Source organism: Melospiza georgiana, chromosome 22 (genome assembly GCF_028018845.1).
Source record: "Melospiza georgiana isolate bMelGeo1 chromosome 22, bMelGeo1.pri, whole genome shotgun sequence".
NCBI classification, from domain to species: Eukaryota; Metazoa; Chordata; class Aves; order Passeriformes; family Passerellidae; genus Melospiza; species Melospiza georgiana.
The window spans coordinates 10,181,586-10,199,976 of NC_080451.1; the positions used below are offsets into that span (position 1 = coordinate 10,181,586).

The following is an 18,391-nucleotide window of genomic DNA, read 5'->3' on the forward strand; positions in this document are numbered from 1 at the left end:
ACCAGCACTTCTGCTGTTTGGCTGGAAATATACAACATAAGGATTTCATTACCTGCAAATACACAAACAGAGATATTTTATTTAGTCCAGCTTTCTTACTTTTTTAGATATTTTCTATTGACCAAGATATAATGTAAACTCCTGTTCAGTCTAATTCAACACAAGGACTTCAGTTTCTACATCTTAGAAGAAAACCACACAGATACACCATGAACTATATTCCTTCCAAGTGGTGAAGCTGGCATCAGAAATCAGCAGCATCTTCAAAAGACAAGAAAAAGCTCTCCTGCTGCAAAACCCAGTCTCACCTGTTGGTTATGAGCCATGGGTTATGGCCCTAAGACTCAGGGGCATGATGTGATACATGCACTCAGTGTCCTGAGTTACCCATGTCAGAAAACATCAAGTTTCCAGTGAATCCTTGTTTACCAATGCTAAACACAGACCTGAGTCTAAAGTAAAAGCCTGAGTAAGTATTTTACAGAACAGCAATGTTCCATTGCTCCTATGAAACACAGGAACTGCTTCTGATCAGGACAGAAATGTTTACTCCATTCTCCCTCAGCAATTTTCTGCAATATTTCATATTTATCATCATATTTATCACCTGGCTGCTGCTTACCTGGACTTCCTGTGTCTGACATTTTGCATAAACTCAGTTCATAGATCCCAGTTACTCGGTTGCTGTTCACAGGAAAGCAGAAGAAGCAAAAACACACTGTTTATTATCTTCAGAAATAAAGTGCTTCAGCTTTAACTCAGTGGTTCCCAAAGCAGAATTTAAAGTTTAGTTGTTAGTTAGAACTAGATGTCAATACTTCTCTTGCACAAAATAGCCAGAACTGCAAGATCCTAAAAAAAGGCATTTCCCCCATGTTCCCACCCCACCTTGCATTGGGAAGAGCACATGATGCAGCAAATTCCAGGTCAGGATGCAAATTGAAAAAGGGATCCCTCTGCCCAGCTCTGTTTATATGGAAAAGAGGCCAGTAAAGAGAGAAGCCATCAGAGTTCCACTGAAATGAATGCTAGAAAAAACATTCAAAACCAGACTGGAGAACCTATGAGTAGGTAAAGGTTCAAGGAAAACAATTAGGAAAACGAAACTAAATCCTCTAAGGGGAAACAAACACTGACAAGAGAGGCCAACACCAGAAGCGTAACCGCACTTACGCGTCGGGGCATTTGGAGTAGCCACTGCCGAAGAGGCTGCGCAGGGAGCGCGGCGGGGAGATCTTGGCGTCCCGCGAGTAGAACACCATGCACACATCCTTGGTGATCACAGCGGGCTGGATGCAGTGGTCAAGCTGAGGGAACACCAGCAGGGAATGAATGGCTGCAGCCAACTGGGCCAAGTTACACTGCTGCCCTTAGCTTTTGGGACAGCTTTTGAAGTCTGCTCTTGTTTGGGTCTTGGTGAAGAGTTTTCATGTGTGTCTGTGAAAGAGAGCTGCCACATTTCTTGATGCATCCCAAGAAATGATTTTACTAGACAAAACAACAGTGTCTTGCACACAAGCCAAGAGCTAAGCTGCTGTTTGTAACACCAGCACTTACACAGCAATATTCACTGATTCCAGTGGATTTTCAGATACAAAGATAGATAAAACAAGGCACAAAAAGGCAGGACCACCAGTATCTCTTGTGTTGCAAGGCACCAATACCTTCACATCAAGATGTTAACTATGACTACATTTTTTCCACCCTGTCCTCAGGAAATGAATAAATACTCTTACTGGCTTCAGCATTCAAATCACTTTTGAATCCATTTCTCTTGGGTACACCCTGTGTCCTGTTTTAAACAGTTTATAGCCAGCAGGAAGGCCCTGGTGTCTCACCTCCAGGTAGGCAGAAAGGGTCATGTAGATCTTCTCTCCATACGGTGTCACTCGATTGAGGAGCAGGGAGTTGTGCAAGGAACTGTCCCAAACTGCCTCGAACCGGTAGAAAGTCCTGGAAAGAAGTACAGCAAAAGGTCACTAGTAAGAGTTCCTCATCACTCTTTCTGATATCATCCTCCAGTCATGTGGATAACAAATACTTGAAGCAAAAACCTTCTCTTTATTTCCAAGATCATTTACTTCTACCCCAAACAGTGTGGTATAAAGACCACTGCCTGTTAGGGAGAGCACTCATCTAAAAGAGAAAAGAGGGAATGCAGAAAACAAAAGCTGTCATAACTCTACAGGGAAGTCAGCACTGAACAGTTGTTTCTAAACAGAGAAAATTAATTTCTACTGCTGAAATTCAGCCCATCTTAAAAGTATATGGGAATATTCTTTCTACACCATATTTTAGGACTTCTGTAAGACATTTCTTCAGTCTGGCATAAGGAAAGAGAGGAGATGAAAGCTCCCACAGGTCTACCCTAGCAATCCAGAAGGTTCAAGTAAAAAGTGAGAGACAGCATCACACACAGCACAGCTCAATCACCACATCCAAAGGCATCATTATACTCTCCCCTCTCTAGCAGGGGCTTGGGGAAATGAGCTTTCTCCTTTCTCACAGGCAGCAACTGATTTCAGGAAGGTCCCTTTGGAAAGAAGACCTATGCCCCTATTGAGGAACTCAGCACATCTTTCCACACTGGTGACAGAAACAGGTGTTCATTCTTCATCACCTCTATATAATTTCCCTCCCAAATCCTCTTGCTATTTTTATCCCATTTTGAGTCCAAATGATGTAGTACTAAAAGCAAGAAAGTGCTTCATGTATATTATTTTTTTAAAATAAGTTATATGTCCAAAGAGTTTCTGTACTAATTCCCAACTCAGAAAAATAGAAGATGAAATTAAAGACAAAGGACAAACAGCAGGGTGGAGGTGGAAGAAACAAGAAAAAAAGCACTGTATGTAGCCCCGGGATCAGTTCTGCACCATTTGCCAAACAGGATTTCTCCTCATGGAGAGAGGACCCAGGTGTAAATGCTCCTCAGTGCAGAAACCAGCACCCTCTGGAGCAAAATGATGTTCAGACAAACACCAAGACAAAGTCAAGCACAGCTTTGAGGCTATGGATTTTAGTGGATCTTTTCTAGCCAGGAAGGGGAATATACACAGCTTTGCCTGTCCAAACCAGAATTTGCTGCAATAGCTACAGAGTGAGACAAAAACCAGAAGTGAGCAAACTCCTTTCAGCACAGCCAACAGCACAAGGAGGAAAAGGGAGCACGGAACACACAAAGCACGGGATAGAGGAGAGACAGGTTAAATGTTACAGGTTAAATGTAAACAGGTTAAAACTGCTTCTGAAGTGGATCTTAGCATTAGTGAAAGGTGGGGAATTGGGAGCACTGAAGGCTCTTCTTCTCTTTTGCAGAGGCAGAGCACAGAAAGCAGAGTGCAAAGTGCCCCAGACTGTGCAGCTGCCATGCCAGGCTGGGATCCCACTGGGAGGGTGAAACAGGAGTCCAGCCTGGGCAGTCACTGCATGTCTGGCTCCTCTGCCAGCTGCTCAACTAAGGAGTGGCAACCACAGGGTTAAATTTCATATGCAAATCCAGAGGCTGAAGAGCAGTCACATGGCAGCCACTGCTATTTGATCAGAGCAATTCAAGGAACCTCATAATTCAGTCCTTGCCTTGGTCCTTCAAACAAGCAGCGTTGCAGAGTCAGAGACAGTGAGAAATTCCAAATTTAGCTCTTTGAAACAGAACAAGGGAAGAAAATAGCAAGGACTACAAAAAGGGTCTATATTTGATGGCACACCAAGAAAATCAGAAAGACTGACAAAGGAAATTCTCCTACTCTCACATGTGAAGGAATGTTCACCTTCACAAGTCCCCCAGTGAACTGTACCCGAATAAGCCTCTGACACAGAGGAGGAGGAGCAGGAGGAAGAGGAAGGGGAAGGAAGAGGAAGAGGTAATGGAAGAGGAAAGGGAAGAGGAAGGGGAAGACTACTTCTGGAAGAGCTGTGCTAACAGAATTCAGTAAAAGCTGAGGGAAGTGGCAGCAATACAAATGGGACATAAAGCATTCTGTTTTCAAGAATCTTTATGCATAAAGGAAGCAAACAGAAAATACCTAGGCATATCCTTATCAAGAAAGAGCCTGTAAAAACATAGAAAGTGCTTTGGTTAGTGCAGCCAAAAGCAGAACAGAAAAGCAACAGCTGAGAGGAACAGAACAAGTGGACTAAGAAACAAAACAAAGTGAAAAAACCCCACAGAAAGCAGCAAACACATCTGCAGACAATGAGCAAACATTAAGACATATCCCTTACCAGGGCCTCAATTCCCTTCCACCATGCTGCCATGCACTCATCCCACAACTCAAACCTTGGCATTTTGGGATGAGATGGCCAAAAGCTTCATCCCACTCATCCTTCACCCAAGCTGCCACCTTATAGCAAACTACAGAGCTACAGTTCTGTAGGAACTTAGGAATTTATTGAAACAAAGCACAGGGCTTTCCAACTGCAAATCCAATAGTATCAGACAGGAAAGCAGCAGCAGTCTCCCTGTTTCCCAGTTACATTGATCCATTAACTCAAACACACTAAAATACACATTTCTTAGTGGAAGGCAATAACTGCCACTCCCCCAGTCCCTGCCTGCCTTTACAGACACCAGGTGGCAGAGAGCCCCTAGGCAGGAGCAGCATCCCAAATCCACTTTAATGCCACAGATGATTCAAAGTCCAGGCCTCTAAGAGAGAAGAAAGAATTCCAGTGCTTGGAAGGATCCTACCTCCAGCACTCAGCAGGTGCAGCAAAGACAGACTCAAACTTTCCTCCCCTCTGGAAAAAGGCACTCAGAGCCCCATTCCAGGGATATTCCTCCTTTGCACCAGCTGAACAGAGCCAGGGAGAAGCCAAGTGACTCTGCTGCCAGAGCAGGGAGAGGCTGTGCCCAATGCTCCCCTCTGCCTTGCTACAACTTGGTTGCAGACACTGAAGCAGAACAATGTGGAGTCTTCAATGCTGTATTTTAGCACCAAACCTTGATGTCAGTTTAGAAGTTTTGGTTAAGTCCTGAGGTCCCCTTAAGCTGTTCCTTTCCACCTGCCCTATATGGTGCATACACATGGAAAGCAATTCAGATGCATTGTCAGCAAACCTTCCCATGGATCAAGATTTGACAGAGATGTTCATTCTCTACCTGTGTGTTCTGTGCTCATGGAATTCTACATTTAATAATTAGCCACATTCCCAGCTTTCCAAACATCCTGCCAATACATCAGAGGTCAAATAAATGTCAGATTCCTGCTGCAGGGCTCACTTCATTCACTTACCTGTTGGAGCTGTGAGAGGATTTCAGGTATTTTGCAGAGATAATATTCAAAGACAGAATGGCATCCACAGCAGCTTCATCTACCTCTGCTTTATTTCTTATACGACCTAGAAAGGGAAGGAGGAGGAATCAATTAAAATTCAAACTGCAACACAAAAGGAATTCGTTTCCCCAAATACAATTTCACACTACATGAATAACAAGAAGCTGTAAATGGAAGTTGCAAAACTTAAGCTCTTCCTCTGGATCTTTTTCAAAATTCTCCTCCTACAGGCAGTGCTCATAAAAATGACAGAGTCTGATACAAAGAGGAATTACCAGCAATAGTTTTTTTTCCTTACAGAGCAGGACACAAAAGCATTGACTCACCAACCACCAGCTCTCGCACATCCTTCCAGTGCAGCTCACTGCCCTTCTCATGGATAATGGTGACTGTGATTCTCCTCTGGATTCCCTGTGGGGGTCAGAAACAAAACACTGCTCAAGTGTTCACACACACACACCATCTATTCTGCACTTGTACTGCAAAAGTGAAGTAAATAATATCATTAAAATTATATCATTAATATAATTTAATATCATTGAAGTGATTTAAATAATATCATTAGATGTTATCTGTAACTGAACAAGCAACTCTTTGTTTCAGGGCCCTAAAATTCACTTCAAGGGGATGTTATATTCTCGTATGTGAAAGAAATTAAATGCTTCTCCTTCCTCACTCCACAAAGACAGAGTAGGAAAAATATAACTTTAAACCTGTAAACCATATTTATCTGGGGTTATTTTAATCATCTACCTAGAGACAAAATATTACTAAGGATTATAAGAGGAATTTAAGATGACTGAGATACAGTCACTTCATAGATTATGTGTCATAACCACAAGCAGTGAGAGAGAGCAAATGGAATTTGAGTCCACATCATCCTTCTGTGTCCTTAGAGATGCTGGAGAACACTGAAGGCACAAATCTGGTCCCAGAGGTTCCTGCTTTTTAAAAGGCTTTCCTCTTTCCTGAGTGGGATGCCCACTGACAAGCACAGGAGCAGCAATATCCTGGGGCCACACAATATCCTCCCAGCCCAAAGCCAAGAGAGCAAGCACAGCCTGGGACATGCTGCCTGTCACTGTGTGGGAAAGGAGGGCACAGCCAGGCAGCAGCACCCCCTCCCTCCCTGCAGAGATGACCCTGCTGTCCCACAGCTCCCTCAGTACCTGGTGCAGCAGGAAGGTCCCCTGGCAGGGCAGGCCCCCGGTGTGGTCCACAATAGCAGGGATGTACCTGTGTGAGACAGGGAACCAGACATGTACCTGCACAGCAGCAGCTGAAGGCACCTGAGTGTCTTTCTACCCACTCCCCAGAGAGGCTCCTTCTGCCATTAGAGATCAGTGACTCATGGAAGTATCACCCACTGGACCTCCAGTACCAATGGAAAACTGCAACTCACCTCTCAATGGAACCCTGAATACCTGTCAGGGGAAAAGCTTTGTCCAGAGATGAACACTGAGCAGAGACTGCTATGTGACTGGAGTAAAGCCTCCAGTGTCCCAAAGAACCCAAACCCATGGCCTACACAGGGGAGTTTTCCTGCTGCCTGTGCCTGGAACTTCACCAGGGAGAGACCCCTCAAAGCGTGAAAGAAAGTCATTCTGTCACTTTAGTCCCTTCTGATGGGGACAACTACTGCCAGCAGATTGGACACCCATCACTACAAACCAGCCAGGCCCTTTCCATGGTGACTGCTAAACATCAGCCTGGTCTGAACAGAACAAAGGGGAAAAACCCAGAAACCTCATAAACCACGGTTCTTGAAACACAATATTAATCACAATATTAATATAGGACTTACTCCCCTGTTGGCTCCAGTTCACTGATCTCAAACCACACCAGCAGGTCGTATTTGCTCACACTCTGGCCCAAGCTGGGCTTGCTCATAGTATTCAGCTTTGTAGCTGGCACTTAAAGGAAAAAAAAAAAGAAAGAAAGAAGAAAAAAAGAGTGGTTTACAAAGGCTGAACAAGTAAAGCCTATTCAGGACTCACAGAAATGTGCCATTTCAGAGGTCCTACATATTCTGTGTATGTAGGCAGACCACAGCTTTTACCATGAAAATTAAGTTACTTACAACAATCATTATTTCTCTAAGTGTTTTTTAAATCTAGGTTACAAGAATAGAAAAAATTTTTGAAGTTAAATAATGGAACAAAAGTGCATCCAAAGAGCCTGGAAAAATACACAGTTCCTCTTCCACAGAGAAGAAGTTTCCTCAAATGTGCATCAGTTGCTTTATGGCTTGACAGCTGGTGATTTAGAATTCCTGATGTCTGTCCATCTGCAGCATTACTCACCCATAAAGTACCCATTTCACCTTCCCCACACAATAGGAAAAGAACTTAAAACTTCAGTCTTCACTTCTTCATGTTACAAACTGCCAGACCCCTGCATCACTTGGTTAAGATATTGTACATGTAAAAAGGCAGAACAAGACTTATTCCAGAGCCCTAATCCTGCCTAAGTATTTTTCTGGGCTCCTTATCTCTTGGTATTAGTGAGTATAACCAGCCAGATCCCCTCTAATTCCTTTCATTCAAATGCAGGGATAAACCATGTATAAAAAAAAATGAGACAGCTTAAATTCTAGAAATAACCTAATACTCCCTCACACACCAAACCTTTTACTTACCATTACATGCTTTCTTGTATCTGTTCACTCATTACATTTTTATAAATGGGAACATTTTAAAAGCTTCGTTCCTTACACTCTGACTGGGATTTTTGTCACTCTGATCTTCCATTTTTTCTCCTTTCACATACCAAACTCACTGCTTTTATTAAGCCACATAATTATTCTCCCTTCCACCTCTCAAGACTCAATCCCCCCTTGCTCAGACATTCTTTAGGTTCTCCCACCTTTACATCTCTGTATCCTTTGGCTTCTACTGTGACTGAATTTCCTGTGGACTGGAAGGACATCACAGCCCCCAGATAAAACAGGTCCCTACAGGAGTGCCTAGGTGCTCTCTTCTGAGATCTGATTCCTTTCTGGGTAAAACAGCAGCTGCCTCAGAGGGACAGATTTTGCAGGAATTAGTTATTCACAGCACAGCTCCACCCTGGGAGGCAGCCAGCTTGGGGCTCATCATTTACCTTCCCATACATTACTAAGGGTAGTAACTCTCTTACACCCAATCCTCTCATGCAGCTGCACATGAACTCACTCCAGCCAGAGGAACATCAAACACACAAATCACTCCAGGTTATTGCCAAGCAGAGCCATTCAAAAGTATCAGAAGAGAAAAACAACAGAAAGACACATCTAACCAAACATAAAAGCTTGATTCTAGATGTTCTCACAGACTTGCTCTGGTACAATTATTAATCAGCATGACTTTTTTTTGAGTTAAATAAAACAGAATACAAATGGAAGTGAGGAACAGCACTGTTAGTGGCAGGAAAGGAAGATGAGTGAAAAGGAAACCTATACAGAACACAGCAGAATGTTTCCTCTATACCTGCCTGTGTTTTCATATGCATCTCTCATCCCAGTATCACAAAACTCTATGCAGAGCACAGAAAAATCAGAGGTCCTGGAAGTTTCAGGGAACAGATGCAGTGACACAAAAAAACCTGTGACTCCCAGCACACTGGAATCTACAGATTGTCCCTATGGTTCTCTCTAAAAGAGCCCTGAATTCAAGCACAGCATCCTTCCATGAGCACAACCATGGCAGCCTCTACTCCTAATACTACCACATGATGAAGGAAAAAGGAATTTGGAAGCACATTCTGGAACTACTTCTACATCTATCACAGACCAAGTGTGGCTACTAACCATCTCTTTTAGGAGCCCGCTCACTCTGACAACTGGGAACAGGCAGAAAGAGAAAAGGTGGCAGCTGCTCAGCTCCATCCTGGAAAGCAGCCACGGCAGAGGAGGCCAGCACGGTGGCGTGCTCGGACAGCGTGTTCAGCACATGCACGTTTACATAGCCAGACATAAGGTACCTAATCAACTCAATTTTCCTTTCATGGTCTGCAGAGGGAATGCAACACACACAGAGAAAGGATGGTAGAAATATGCAGGTGAGAGAAAGAGGGAGAAGGAGGAAATTAAAGGTGAAATGGAAAAAAAAAAATCACAAAAGAGTTCAGCATGCATTATTCCAATTAAGCAAAGAAAACCAAAAATCATTTCAACAAACTCACTCACTAAACGAGAACAGGAGAGAGCAAAAAGATGAAGTAATTAATGAATAGGCAAATTTCCAGTCAGTAAGTGCTCAGTAAGCAGGGGAAGAGCCATAGCCAGATCTCATGGAATAAGGTCAATACCGCAGGGATGGAATTCTACCCCCTAATGAACTAAGCAGCACTTCTTGCATAGGAGGTTGAGAAGAAATAAAAATAAAACCTAAAGAGGGCAGAGAGCCAGCAAAGCCATTCAGTGCCCCCTGTAGCACTCACTCCATTTACATTTCTTGGAGTCCTGCATACCTCAGGAACACACTACAACCTCCACCTGCAGCAGCAGACCTGTGATGTGCAGAATTAGAGAGCTGTTCTCACCTGGCTTTGACAGTGGCATAGGAGGAGGGAAGAATCTTCGAGAAGGCTGTGGAGGGCTGCAGAGAAATGAAGAGTTATCAATACAGAGGCAGTTAAACATAAGAAATATACACAAATACACATACATGCATCTTTGTATACACACACCTATTATTATCTCTAAAAATATCCTCACAAATCTATGAAGACAGGTAAATCTCCCCTGTCAGGAAAACAAGGGGGCTCAGCACACTTCTCAGACTAAACTGTGCTCTTTTTCTATTCTAGGTTAACCAACCCTAGGAGTACTGCTGAGATTTTCCCAGAGCTCACAGATCCCTGCTGAAGCTCCCAGTATTCCCAGTGCAGTGCTCCAATCACCAGGGGGTTTTCAGGGTGCACTGGCAGAACAGCTTCCCATGTCTGACAGGGCAGAACAATTCCATCAGTCACTACACTGGGTAAACAGGCATCTGCCAGAATCACCTCCATCAGGGATTCTGCTTCTGAGGCTGTGGTGCACAATTTCAGGAGTACAAAAACTGCATAACCCGAGCATGATCCCCAAGTGCCTTTATGCCAGGCTAGTGACCAATACCTGTTGAGATCCTGTCCCTGCAGGTGGAGAGGATGCTGCTGATAATGTCCAAAGACTTCAAAGACAATAGGCTTTGTTTTGATGTACTCCACAAATGATTCTGTCACTTCCACAGCAATCTATTTCAAGGGTAAGGAAAGAAAATGAGACATTCAAAAAAAGGAAATCTCTTTTAGGAGTCTGTATTTTTCATATCACTTAGTGTCACTCTCAGGAAAAGCAACTGCATTCTCTTCTGGTTTAGGCATTAATTCTACTCTCCAAGAAAGGAGAAAATTAAAGCCTCAGTATCAGGCATTTCAAGTAGAAGAAGAGGAGGCTGTATGTAACCAAAGCATTACACAGTTCATAAAAATAGATATATCCAGCTCATCTGAGATCATGAGCACTGCTATTCACATGTATATTTTATTTCCTGAACTCTAGACTGTTTTCATCCTGGAAAGGAAACACAGAATTCAATGGCAGGAAGTAGAGGTGAAGGAAGAGTTAAATTTGCCACAAAGAATCATTCTGGGTTTTGTTTTTGATTACATCATTCACCTGATCACTCCTAGTACTGTCTATTCCTAATAATTCTGCTTGCCTTGAAGGACACACACAACTGCCAGTGCTGACAGAGGAAGTTACTGCTCACAGGAAGCTTTACTTACATTCTGAACATGGTAAAACCCAAGGGGAGTCCCTCTGCCATTGTTTTTGAGAGGTTCTGTTGAGAAAGCTTCATCATGTCGATGTAAAAAGCTTTAAAAAAATAAACCAAAAATCAGCCACCACAGAATAGTTTAAAGAAGATTGCTGTGCTCTGAATCCAATCCTGAAAGGAAATCCTAAAACCCTAAAAGAAATGTATTTAGCTGGAACTTTAGAAGCAGTTGAGTGATGGCCTAAAGCTGGGCATACCATAGTCTTGTGAGACCACAACTGTGGTACTTGTTTTATGTCTTTATTACTCCTTTTTATTCTCTTCCTTAAGAACCCAAGCCTAAGAGCACTTTCACTTGAGAAGTACTGATTTCCTCCAGGGTCACGCAGCTTTCATTCAAATGGATGTATGTAAAATCTAGTATTGAATTTTTCACATTAAAAGCTTAAAACCTCAAGATATCTATAAACTAGTAACTTATGAGTCCACTTTGATTCCTAATTCCTTTCTGCAAAACTTTAATCCTTGATATCTGCTTAAGAGAAAGTGAGGACCAAGAACTCCAGTAAGGACAAGGTGTTTCTCTCTGCTGTACAACACCTCCTCCCATCTGAAAAGTTCTCAGAGTTCCACTGCCCACTGTTCTTTGCTCTCCCTATCATTATCTCATCATATCTCTATACCATTAATTGCCTAATGCAAGTGAAGACAAATTCTTACTTGAACTGGCAGAAAATATCTGCATATTCGGGCAGGATGCCACTGGCCTGAAGCACTGTCACACGGAAGGTAAACACACTGCCCAGCTTCAGGTGATCACCAATTTCCTCAGTGAATCCTTCCATAGTCATCTTTCCATCCAAAGTGGCTGACTTCAAGTCTTAGGGAGAAAAAAAAAATCCCACATGAAATAATTTTTTTTTTCATTATTTTCTACTTTCTTTTCTGGAAATAATTCTTCAGGAGACAGTTTAGTCCCATCACATTTTTTTCCCTTTTAAATCCAAATAATTTGCTGATAACCAAAAGATCCAAATATCTGGGAAGCTTATCAGCACTGTTCTTCAAATGAATCTCTCATGTTCAACCAGGATCTCTCACGTTCAACCCGCTGGTAACACCTCTCTCTAACCATGACACTCTTGAAGGACACTCAGAACTCCTTTCCATGAGTGACTGAAAGTGTCACAAATCTCCCAGAAGTTCTCCAAACACCAAGTATTTCTTGCTTACCCAGCTCATTCATTCTGTTGATCTCCTCTGGAGGAGTGGTAACCTCTGAATTCTGTCCTTGCCCTTCCACAATCCTTAACTCCTCCAGTGACAGTCCAGACCGAGTCATGGCAACTGAAGAAAAGTCACTCTGAAAATTAAATGTAACAGTGGCTTGTAACAGACTTCTGCACTTTCTGAGTTTGCCATCCCCTTATTTCCCCACAACATGTGTTCTTTATTTAGAAGCACAAGCTACTACACTCAGATACCTAGATCAATTTTAAGAATTCTTACCTTATCAAAATACTCATTGTCAAATGAAATTTTAGCTGTGCCAGACTGTCGAATACCCGATCCATAATCTGGGGCTTCTTCATCAGCTAAAAAAACACAGGGAAAAAAGAACATAGAGAAATATTTATTTGGAAATATTCAGTCAATGCTAAGGAAACCAAACCAAACTAGACTTTTGTACACATTAAACCAGATTTTAATTCACTTGTTTTAATCCCTGCCAGGGTGATTCTTACACATCTTCAGAGTCTGAGCTGCATTATATGTTCCCATGGAGAGTGAAGCTTCCAGGGTTACCCTACCTAAAGAAGCAAGAACTGCTGGCACTTGGCCACTGCTGGAAAGGGCAAATTATGGGAAGGATCTGTGCTCCCAGCAGCATGGCTAAGGCATGGCCCTGCCAAGCAGCCCACCTCACACTGAGCATTGTGAAACATCAGGGACGGAGCAGTGACCTGCAGTGAACTCTGGCACACACACAATGGCAGCTCAGCACTGCTGAGGCCGTACACCCCGGATATCTACTCCTCTCTTCTGAAAAGAATTCCTGGTGATTAAACACTGTGTTAAAGCAGCTCCTAGTCTCCACGTTTTTAGTGAGGCAATGAAGGGGGAAACTGCTGCTGCTTTCTGTTCCCACCATGCTGAAAACCATCAGTTCAGGAACTTCTTCACGTGCTCTCCCCAGGCCCCAGAGGAGCTCATTTCTGAGCATAATTTAAAGGGATAGTTTGAGCACAGCTAAAACTTGGTACATTTAACTTTAATGCAGGTCACCAAAATGATCAAACCAGGTACCCTTCTGCACTGTTTATACTGGTTGCCAGAAAAAAAAGCTTTCCTTTAGTTTTAGTTTTCTGAAAGTAGTTAGATCTTCCGCTGTCCTAAAAAGCAGTGTTGCATTAGTTGCCAGGTACAAAATTCAGTGGACAACATCATGATAATTTTAAAATCTTTTCTTCAGTAGCATTAGTTCAAAACTTACTCATGCTCAGCCCATACGGTGAAACAACAAATGAAATAATTTCAACGCCAACAGAGAACAAGTGTTCTTTGCAACACGAAGGTGATTCGGGTTTGAGTATCAGGAGAATGGTCTGGTTTGCCAGCCTGGCTCTGAAGGCAGCAGTGCCTCACCTGCTATGGCCTGCACAGCCACGCGCAGGAAGCCGCGCACCTCGCCCTTCTCGCTGACCACGGCCACCCTGTGGATCAGGGGCACTGGGTACAGCAGGTTGCTCAGGTACACGAAGGCTCTGGTGACAGGAGGACAGAAACACAGCCAGCGTTAGCAACGGCGTGCCAAACCCCACTGCAGCTTGGCTTGGCTCTGCAACAGTCAGGTCTCAGACACTGCATCTCCCAGACCTGCAGGAGCTCCTGGGTCCACCCTGCCCACACAGGAGGTCCTGGGTCCATCCTGCCCACACAGGAGGTCCTGGGTCCACCCTGCCCACACAGGAGCTCCTGGGTCCATCCTGCCCACACAGAGCTCTGGCCAAGCCCAGGGCAGCCACCAAAGGCTCTCAGTCAGAGCTCAGAGGGACCCAGGGCTCACAGGAATGAGTTACAGACACAGGGAGAGAGGATGGCTTATGGAAGGTAACCAGAGATGCACTGAAGTTGTGAATGGAGCTGTTAGCAGGCTGACAGAATCCATCAGGGAACTACTGATGATAAAGAATGAGGTAGTTGGAAATGATAAATTTAAAAGGAATTGATCTACTGTGCTCACACAGCCTCCATTTTTTACTGAACATATAAACCCACTCTTTTAAAAACACTGACTGAATGTTTTCTCTCTTCTATATTCCTTTGATAACACTGTGTGCAGAATAACCAGAAACCCACAATAAACCATAAGTCATCACTTAGGTTTCTTGGAAGATTCACTGATTGCACAGATAGTGGAAGACTGAAAGTCTTCACAGGTAAATCTCTTTAGGATCATTTGATTTATTTCTTTGAAAAAACAGAACATAACAAATAAGACATGACAGCACTACTCTAGTGCAACCACTTAGAAATTACAGTTTCCAAAAGGAAAAACAGCATTTAGGCCCCATAGGGGATGATCCTGCCCTGCACTAACTTTTAAGTTATATACAAGCAGGGTCTGTTTTGGAGCAGTAAGGCAACAAATTTAATTGTATACATTTTAATTAGAAGTCAGACTAAAGTTATTAAGTTATTTTACGTTTCTGCAATGAATTGCAGAAGTGTTTAAAGCATCACACTTCAGTGGGATTAGCTTGAGCAAGATATTAACAACAAGTCAGCTAAAGAACAGCTCTCAACAAGGGGAAAATATGGAAGGTTTTGCTTATTGAATGAGCTGTTTCAGAGTTCAGGAGGGTACTGAGATGCACAGAACTTTAACCAATACTTTTACCACTTAGTAAATTTAAAGTGACTAATTATGCAATTTTAATGAATTTATGCACATTAAATTATATTAAACAACGGTAACCTGTTTTACTAACTCCACCCTTACAAATTTTTTATTAGTCTTTAGTATTACGAATAACTAATTCCTGTAATTTATAACTGTTATTGTTTAACATTCCTACGAAAAGTCCTGCATGACAAAAGGGAAGTGTTGCTCCTTGGGCTCACATGTCCCTTCCAAGGATGAATGAACTCTTTTTGAAATGACAAGGAAGTCAAACAGGTGTCAGTCATGAACCAAAGGCACAAAAATTATGCTACTAAAAAAAAAAGTGTGACAAAATGCAATAGAGAAGAGGATGATTAATATGGCTACAAAGTAGCAAAACAAAAATATGAAGAAAACCATACAACAACAAAAACCAACTCAACATAACACTTCACTAAGATTAGGATTTAATTCCTTTTCAGTCTGCTTCAAAGTGAGGTAAACACTCATAAAACAGGGGAAGGGAAAAGAGACTAAATTTCAAGTAACAAAATGAGAAGTTAAATTTTATTTTTTCCCTCTAACATTTTCCTTTTTAGCTTTGGAATTTCAGGTGATGCACATCTGAGGAACTAGCACCCAACCACGTAAGAGAACAGTCCCTGAAACTGGAATGGTTCACTTGGACTGGATCAGGGATGGAGTTCCAAAAGGAATGTGGTTCTGAGCTCAACATGAGGAACACACCCAGTTTGAAAAGCACATTTCAAGCCAGGGAGAACAGACATTTCCCAACACAACAGAAGCCACGAAGTCTTGCACTGATGTGCACAGTAGGAGTCTCACTAACTAAAAACAGTCAGGCATTGCAGAAGCCTTCTCCCTTCAAAGCCAAACTAATGGAAAGTGAAAGCATCACCTGCATGAAAAATAAAAAACATATCTTCGTTTGCAGGGCAAAAGTTCTGAAGGTGCTGCTCAACATGTGCCAGCAAAGCATTCAGCTGGATTAACCCCTACCCTGTGACCATCCCAGGGAAAAAATGTGTTTCCCTCCTCCCCCAGTTTGCTTCCATCCAGTCACCTTGTTCACTGGAATAATTTTAACTTAGAGGAAAAAAAAAACACATAATGCAAAAAAGTTTAAAGCTTCCTGTTTGCTGATGAAAATGCTGCATCTCTTGTGTAGAGTGGAGAGCAACTGCACATGTGCTGCACCAGAACAGAGCTGGGTTATGCAGCACCACAGCTGCTCCATCATGAGAGTGCCAAGTCAGGAGTGGATGACATCTTAAGGTTTTCCTCCTCCTCTTCGCACATCCATGAGGATTCCCACTCCCCAAAGAGTCCCTAAGTGTCCCCCTGCACTTAGCCCAGCAGACTGAAAGAGGGGGGCTGGATTAGCAGAAAGATTGGTGAGGTAAAATGGCATACTCACAACAAAACTAGAAAGTAAATTTAACAAACACAATTTGTAAAAAAACCAAAACAAAACCAACAGAACTCAAAATGATGGCAGATATTTTTTAAATAAACACATCAGGATTTAAATAAAATATCCCATAGTCCTCTCCCACCTCCCTTAACAAAAAAGCAAATGCTTGATATGTCACACCATTAAATAGAGTCAATCTTGAAGAAACCCAGCATGCCAGGAGAAATGGCTAAAGGGACCAGCTCTTTTTTGTTTTCTTTAAGAGTTACAAATAAAAGACAGTCATAGCACAGAGAGAGAAAAGAAAATAACTGTGATGGCCAAGGAGTTAGATAACTACATGCTCCATTTCTCCTCCTCCTCTCCTTCATGACCTGCACTTGTTATTGCTGACAACTCCCCAAAAATACTAAAAACTGTTTTATTTGTCCTTCACATTCTATAACGTATCAACCAGTACACACTTGGAAGTGATAAGGAATTCTGGTTTTGATACAAACTGAACACTGCCTTGTGCTCAATACAATACCTATGTAGATGGACACCCCGGTGCTTGCAAGCCACTGCTCAAAAGCAGAATTCTCACACTGGAGACACAGAGGACTCACAATAGCTCCTACTCCGTGGTGCTGGACAGTCTAACAGCCTCTGCCAACAGAACGGGCACAACAGAACAACGGGAATAGAAACAATAGAAACCAACAACTGAGCAAAAGTCACTCTCTAGCCTCATAATAGGAACTAAGTTTGATCCCTCAACACATTCACAGCTCTGTACATGCAGCTCACACCACGCAGAGTGCTGCAGCTCCACAGCTCAGAACTCTGCACAAAGCAGGGACTCTGCTCTGTGTGCCTGCCAGGAAGCAGCAGTGTTTGCATTGCACACTGCATCTGCTCAGCTCGTGCTGTGCTTCCTGAGCCCTCTGAGGGAGCAGGAACAGCTCAGCTCTTTCCCAGGCTCCAGGGGCACACGGGGCACCCTGGGCTCAAAGGAGCTGCCAGCCAGCCCAGAGCAGCACACATGGCTTTCCCAAACTGCTCCCCACCTGAACCCCTCAATCAGAGTTTGTAAAACGTGGCACCAAGCATTGCACGTAAGGGCACAGATTCAGAGACCACAGAGGACTAACACAGTTTCTTGCAACTTTAGTGATTTTTGTTTAAAAAACAGGATCAAGGAAGTTCCAAGTTTCACTACTGATGATGCCTGAGGTTAGACACACTACACTGAACTGGGCAAGCTCTGGTCCCTGTTTCACTGCTCCTCCCTTCTGCTGGCCATGGAGCCCTTTTTGTACCATGCCTGTGGCAAGCACCTTAATGAGGATGCTGGCTTACAGGGTAAGCAAGGAAGCGCAAAAGCATCATCAGGGGAGAGGGAAGCAGCAGAGAGAGGAGCCAAGCCACTAAATAAAATGTTTCTATTTCTTGTAATGAGAAACGTGCTAGTGAGACTATTACTGAAAGAACAGTGTGAAGAACTACATTTCTGTAATGTAACTTGCTGTCCTTAAGGGTCTGCATCAGAGACTGAGGTCAGGTAATGCCCTAATTCTCTCTGTTCTGGAAAGCTCAATAATATTCTAAAATCCACCAAGCAAACTTGTTTCAGGAATTCAAGCATAGTGCCTGGGGAAAGTGCTGATAAACAGAGATAATGAACTGCAATGCTGATGACTTTCCACCGTGTAATACTGGCTACAGAGAGTCAAGCATAATCTGAGAAGCCAAATCATCTCAGAGAACACTCTTTTCCTCATCCAGAAAGGACCATTCTTCTTTCTCCACATGCCATCTTTTCATATGCAGCGGATGTTAAACCTGTTTTCAAAACCAATAGATTTCTGGGTTTGGACTGAAAGACTTCCCACCACAGTCAGATTCTCTTCCATGGAAGAAAATAACATGCTACAATTCTGTCTTAGTGACCCTGCAACGGCTAAACAGGGAATTATATAAAGGTTTAAATTCTGTATATAAACCCCCAAGGTGCAACAGTTACCTAGATTTACTCACACTGTCGCATCTAAGGGTTATTTTCTCAATT

General features: G+C 42.9%; 1 protein-coding gene across 7 annotated transcripts in view; it reads right to left on the reverse strand.

Annotated features, from left to right (window-relative positions):
* Nucleotides 1–18,391, reverse strand: part of KIF1B (kinesin family member 1B) — a 77,589-nt gene that overhangs the window by 9,299 nt on the left and 49,899 nt on the right. For all 7 annotated transcript variants that reach the window (XR_009115501.1, XM_058039263.1, XM_058039259.1 and 4 more), the window contains 14 exons: nucleotides 13,667–13,785; nucleotides 12,530–12,615; nucleotides 12,254–12,383; nucleotides 11,741–11,900; nucleotides 11,028–11,118; nucleotides 10,375–10,493; nucleotides 9,798–9,853; nucleotides 7,081–7,189; nucleotides 6,446–6,512; nucleotides 5,603–5,687; nucleotides 5,235–5,340; nucleotides 1,839–1,953; nucleotides 1,174–1,307; nucleotides 623–684 (listed from right to left, as the gene is read on the reverse strand). Coding sequence is in view for 6 of the 7 variants with exons in the window: in XM_058039263.1 (XP_057895246.1) it covers nucleotides 623–684; nucleotides 1,174–1,307; nucleotides 1,839–1,953; nucleotides 5,235–5,340; nucleotides 5,603–5,687; nucleotides 6,446–6,512; nucleotides 7,081–7,189; nucleotides 9,798–9,853; nucleotides 10,375–10,493; nucleotides 11,028–11,118; nucleotides 11,741–11,900; nucleotides 12,254–12,383; nucleotides 12,530–12,615; nucleotides 13,667–13,785 (1,439 nt within the window). In the remaining variant the exon portion in view is untranslated. The remainder of the gene's footprint in view (nucleotides 1–622; nucleotides 685–1,173; nucleotides 1,308–1,838; nucleotides 1,954–5,234; nucleotides 5,341–5,602; nucleotides 5,688–6,445; nucleotides 6,513–7,080; nucleotides 7,190–9,797; nucleotides 9,854–10,374; nucleotides 10,494–11,027; nucleotides 11,119–11,740; nucleotides 11,901–12,253; nucleotides 12,384–12,529; nucleotides 12,616–13,666; nucleotides 13,786–18,391) is intronic.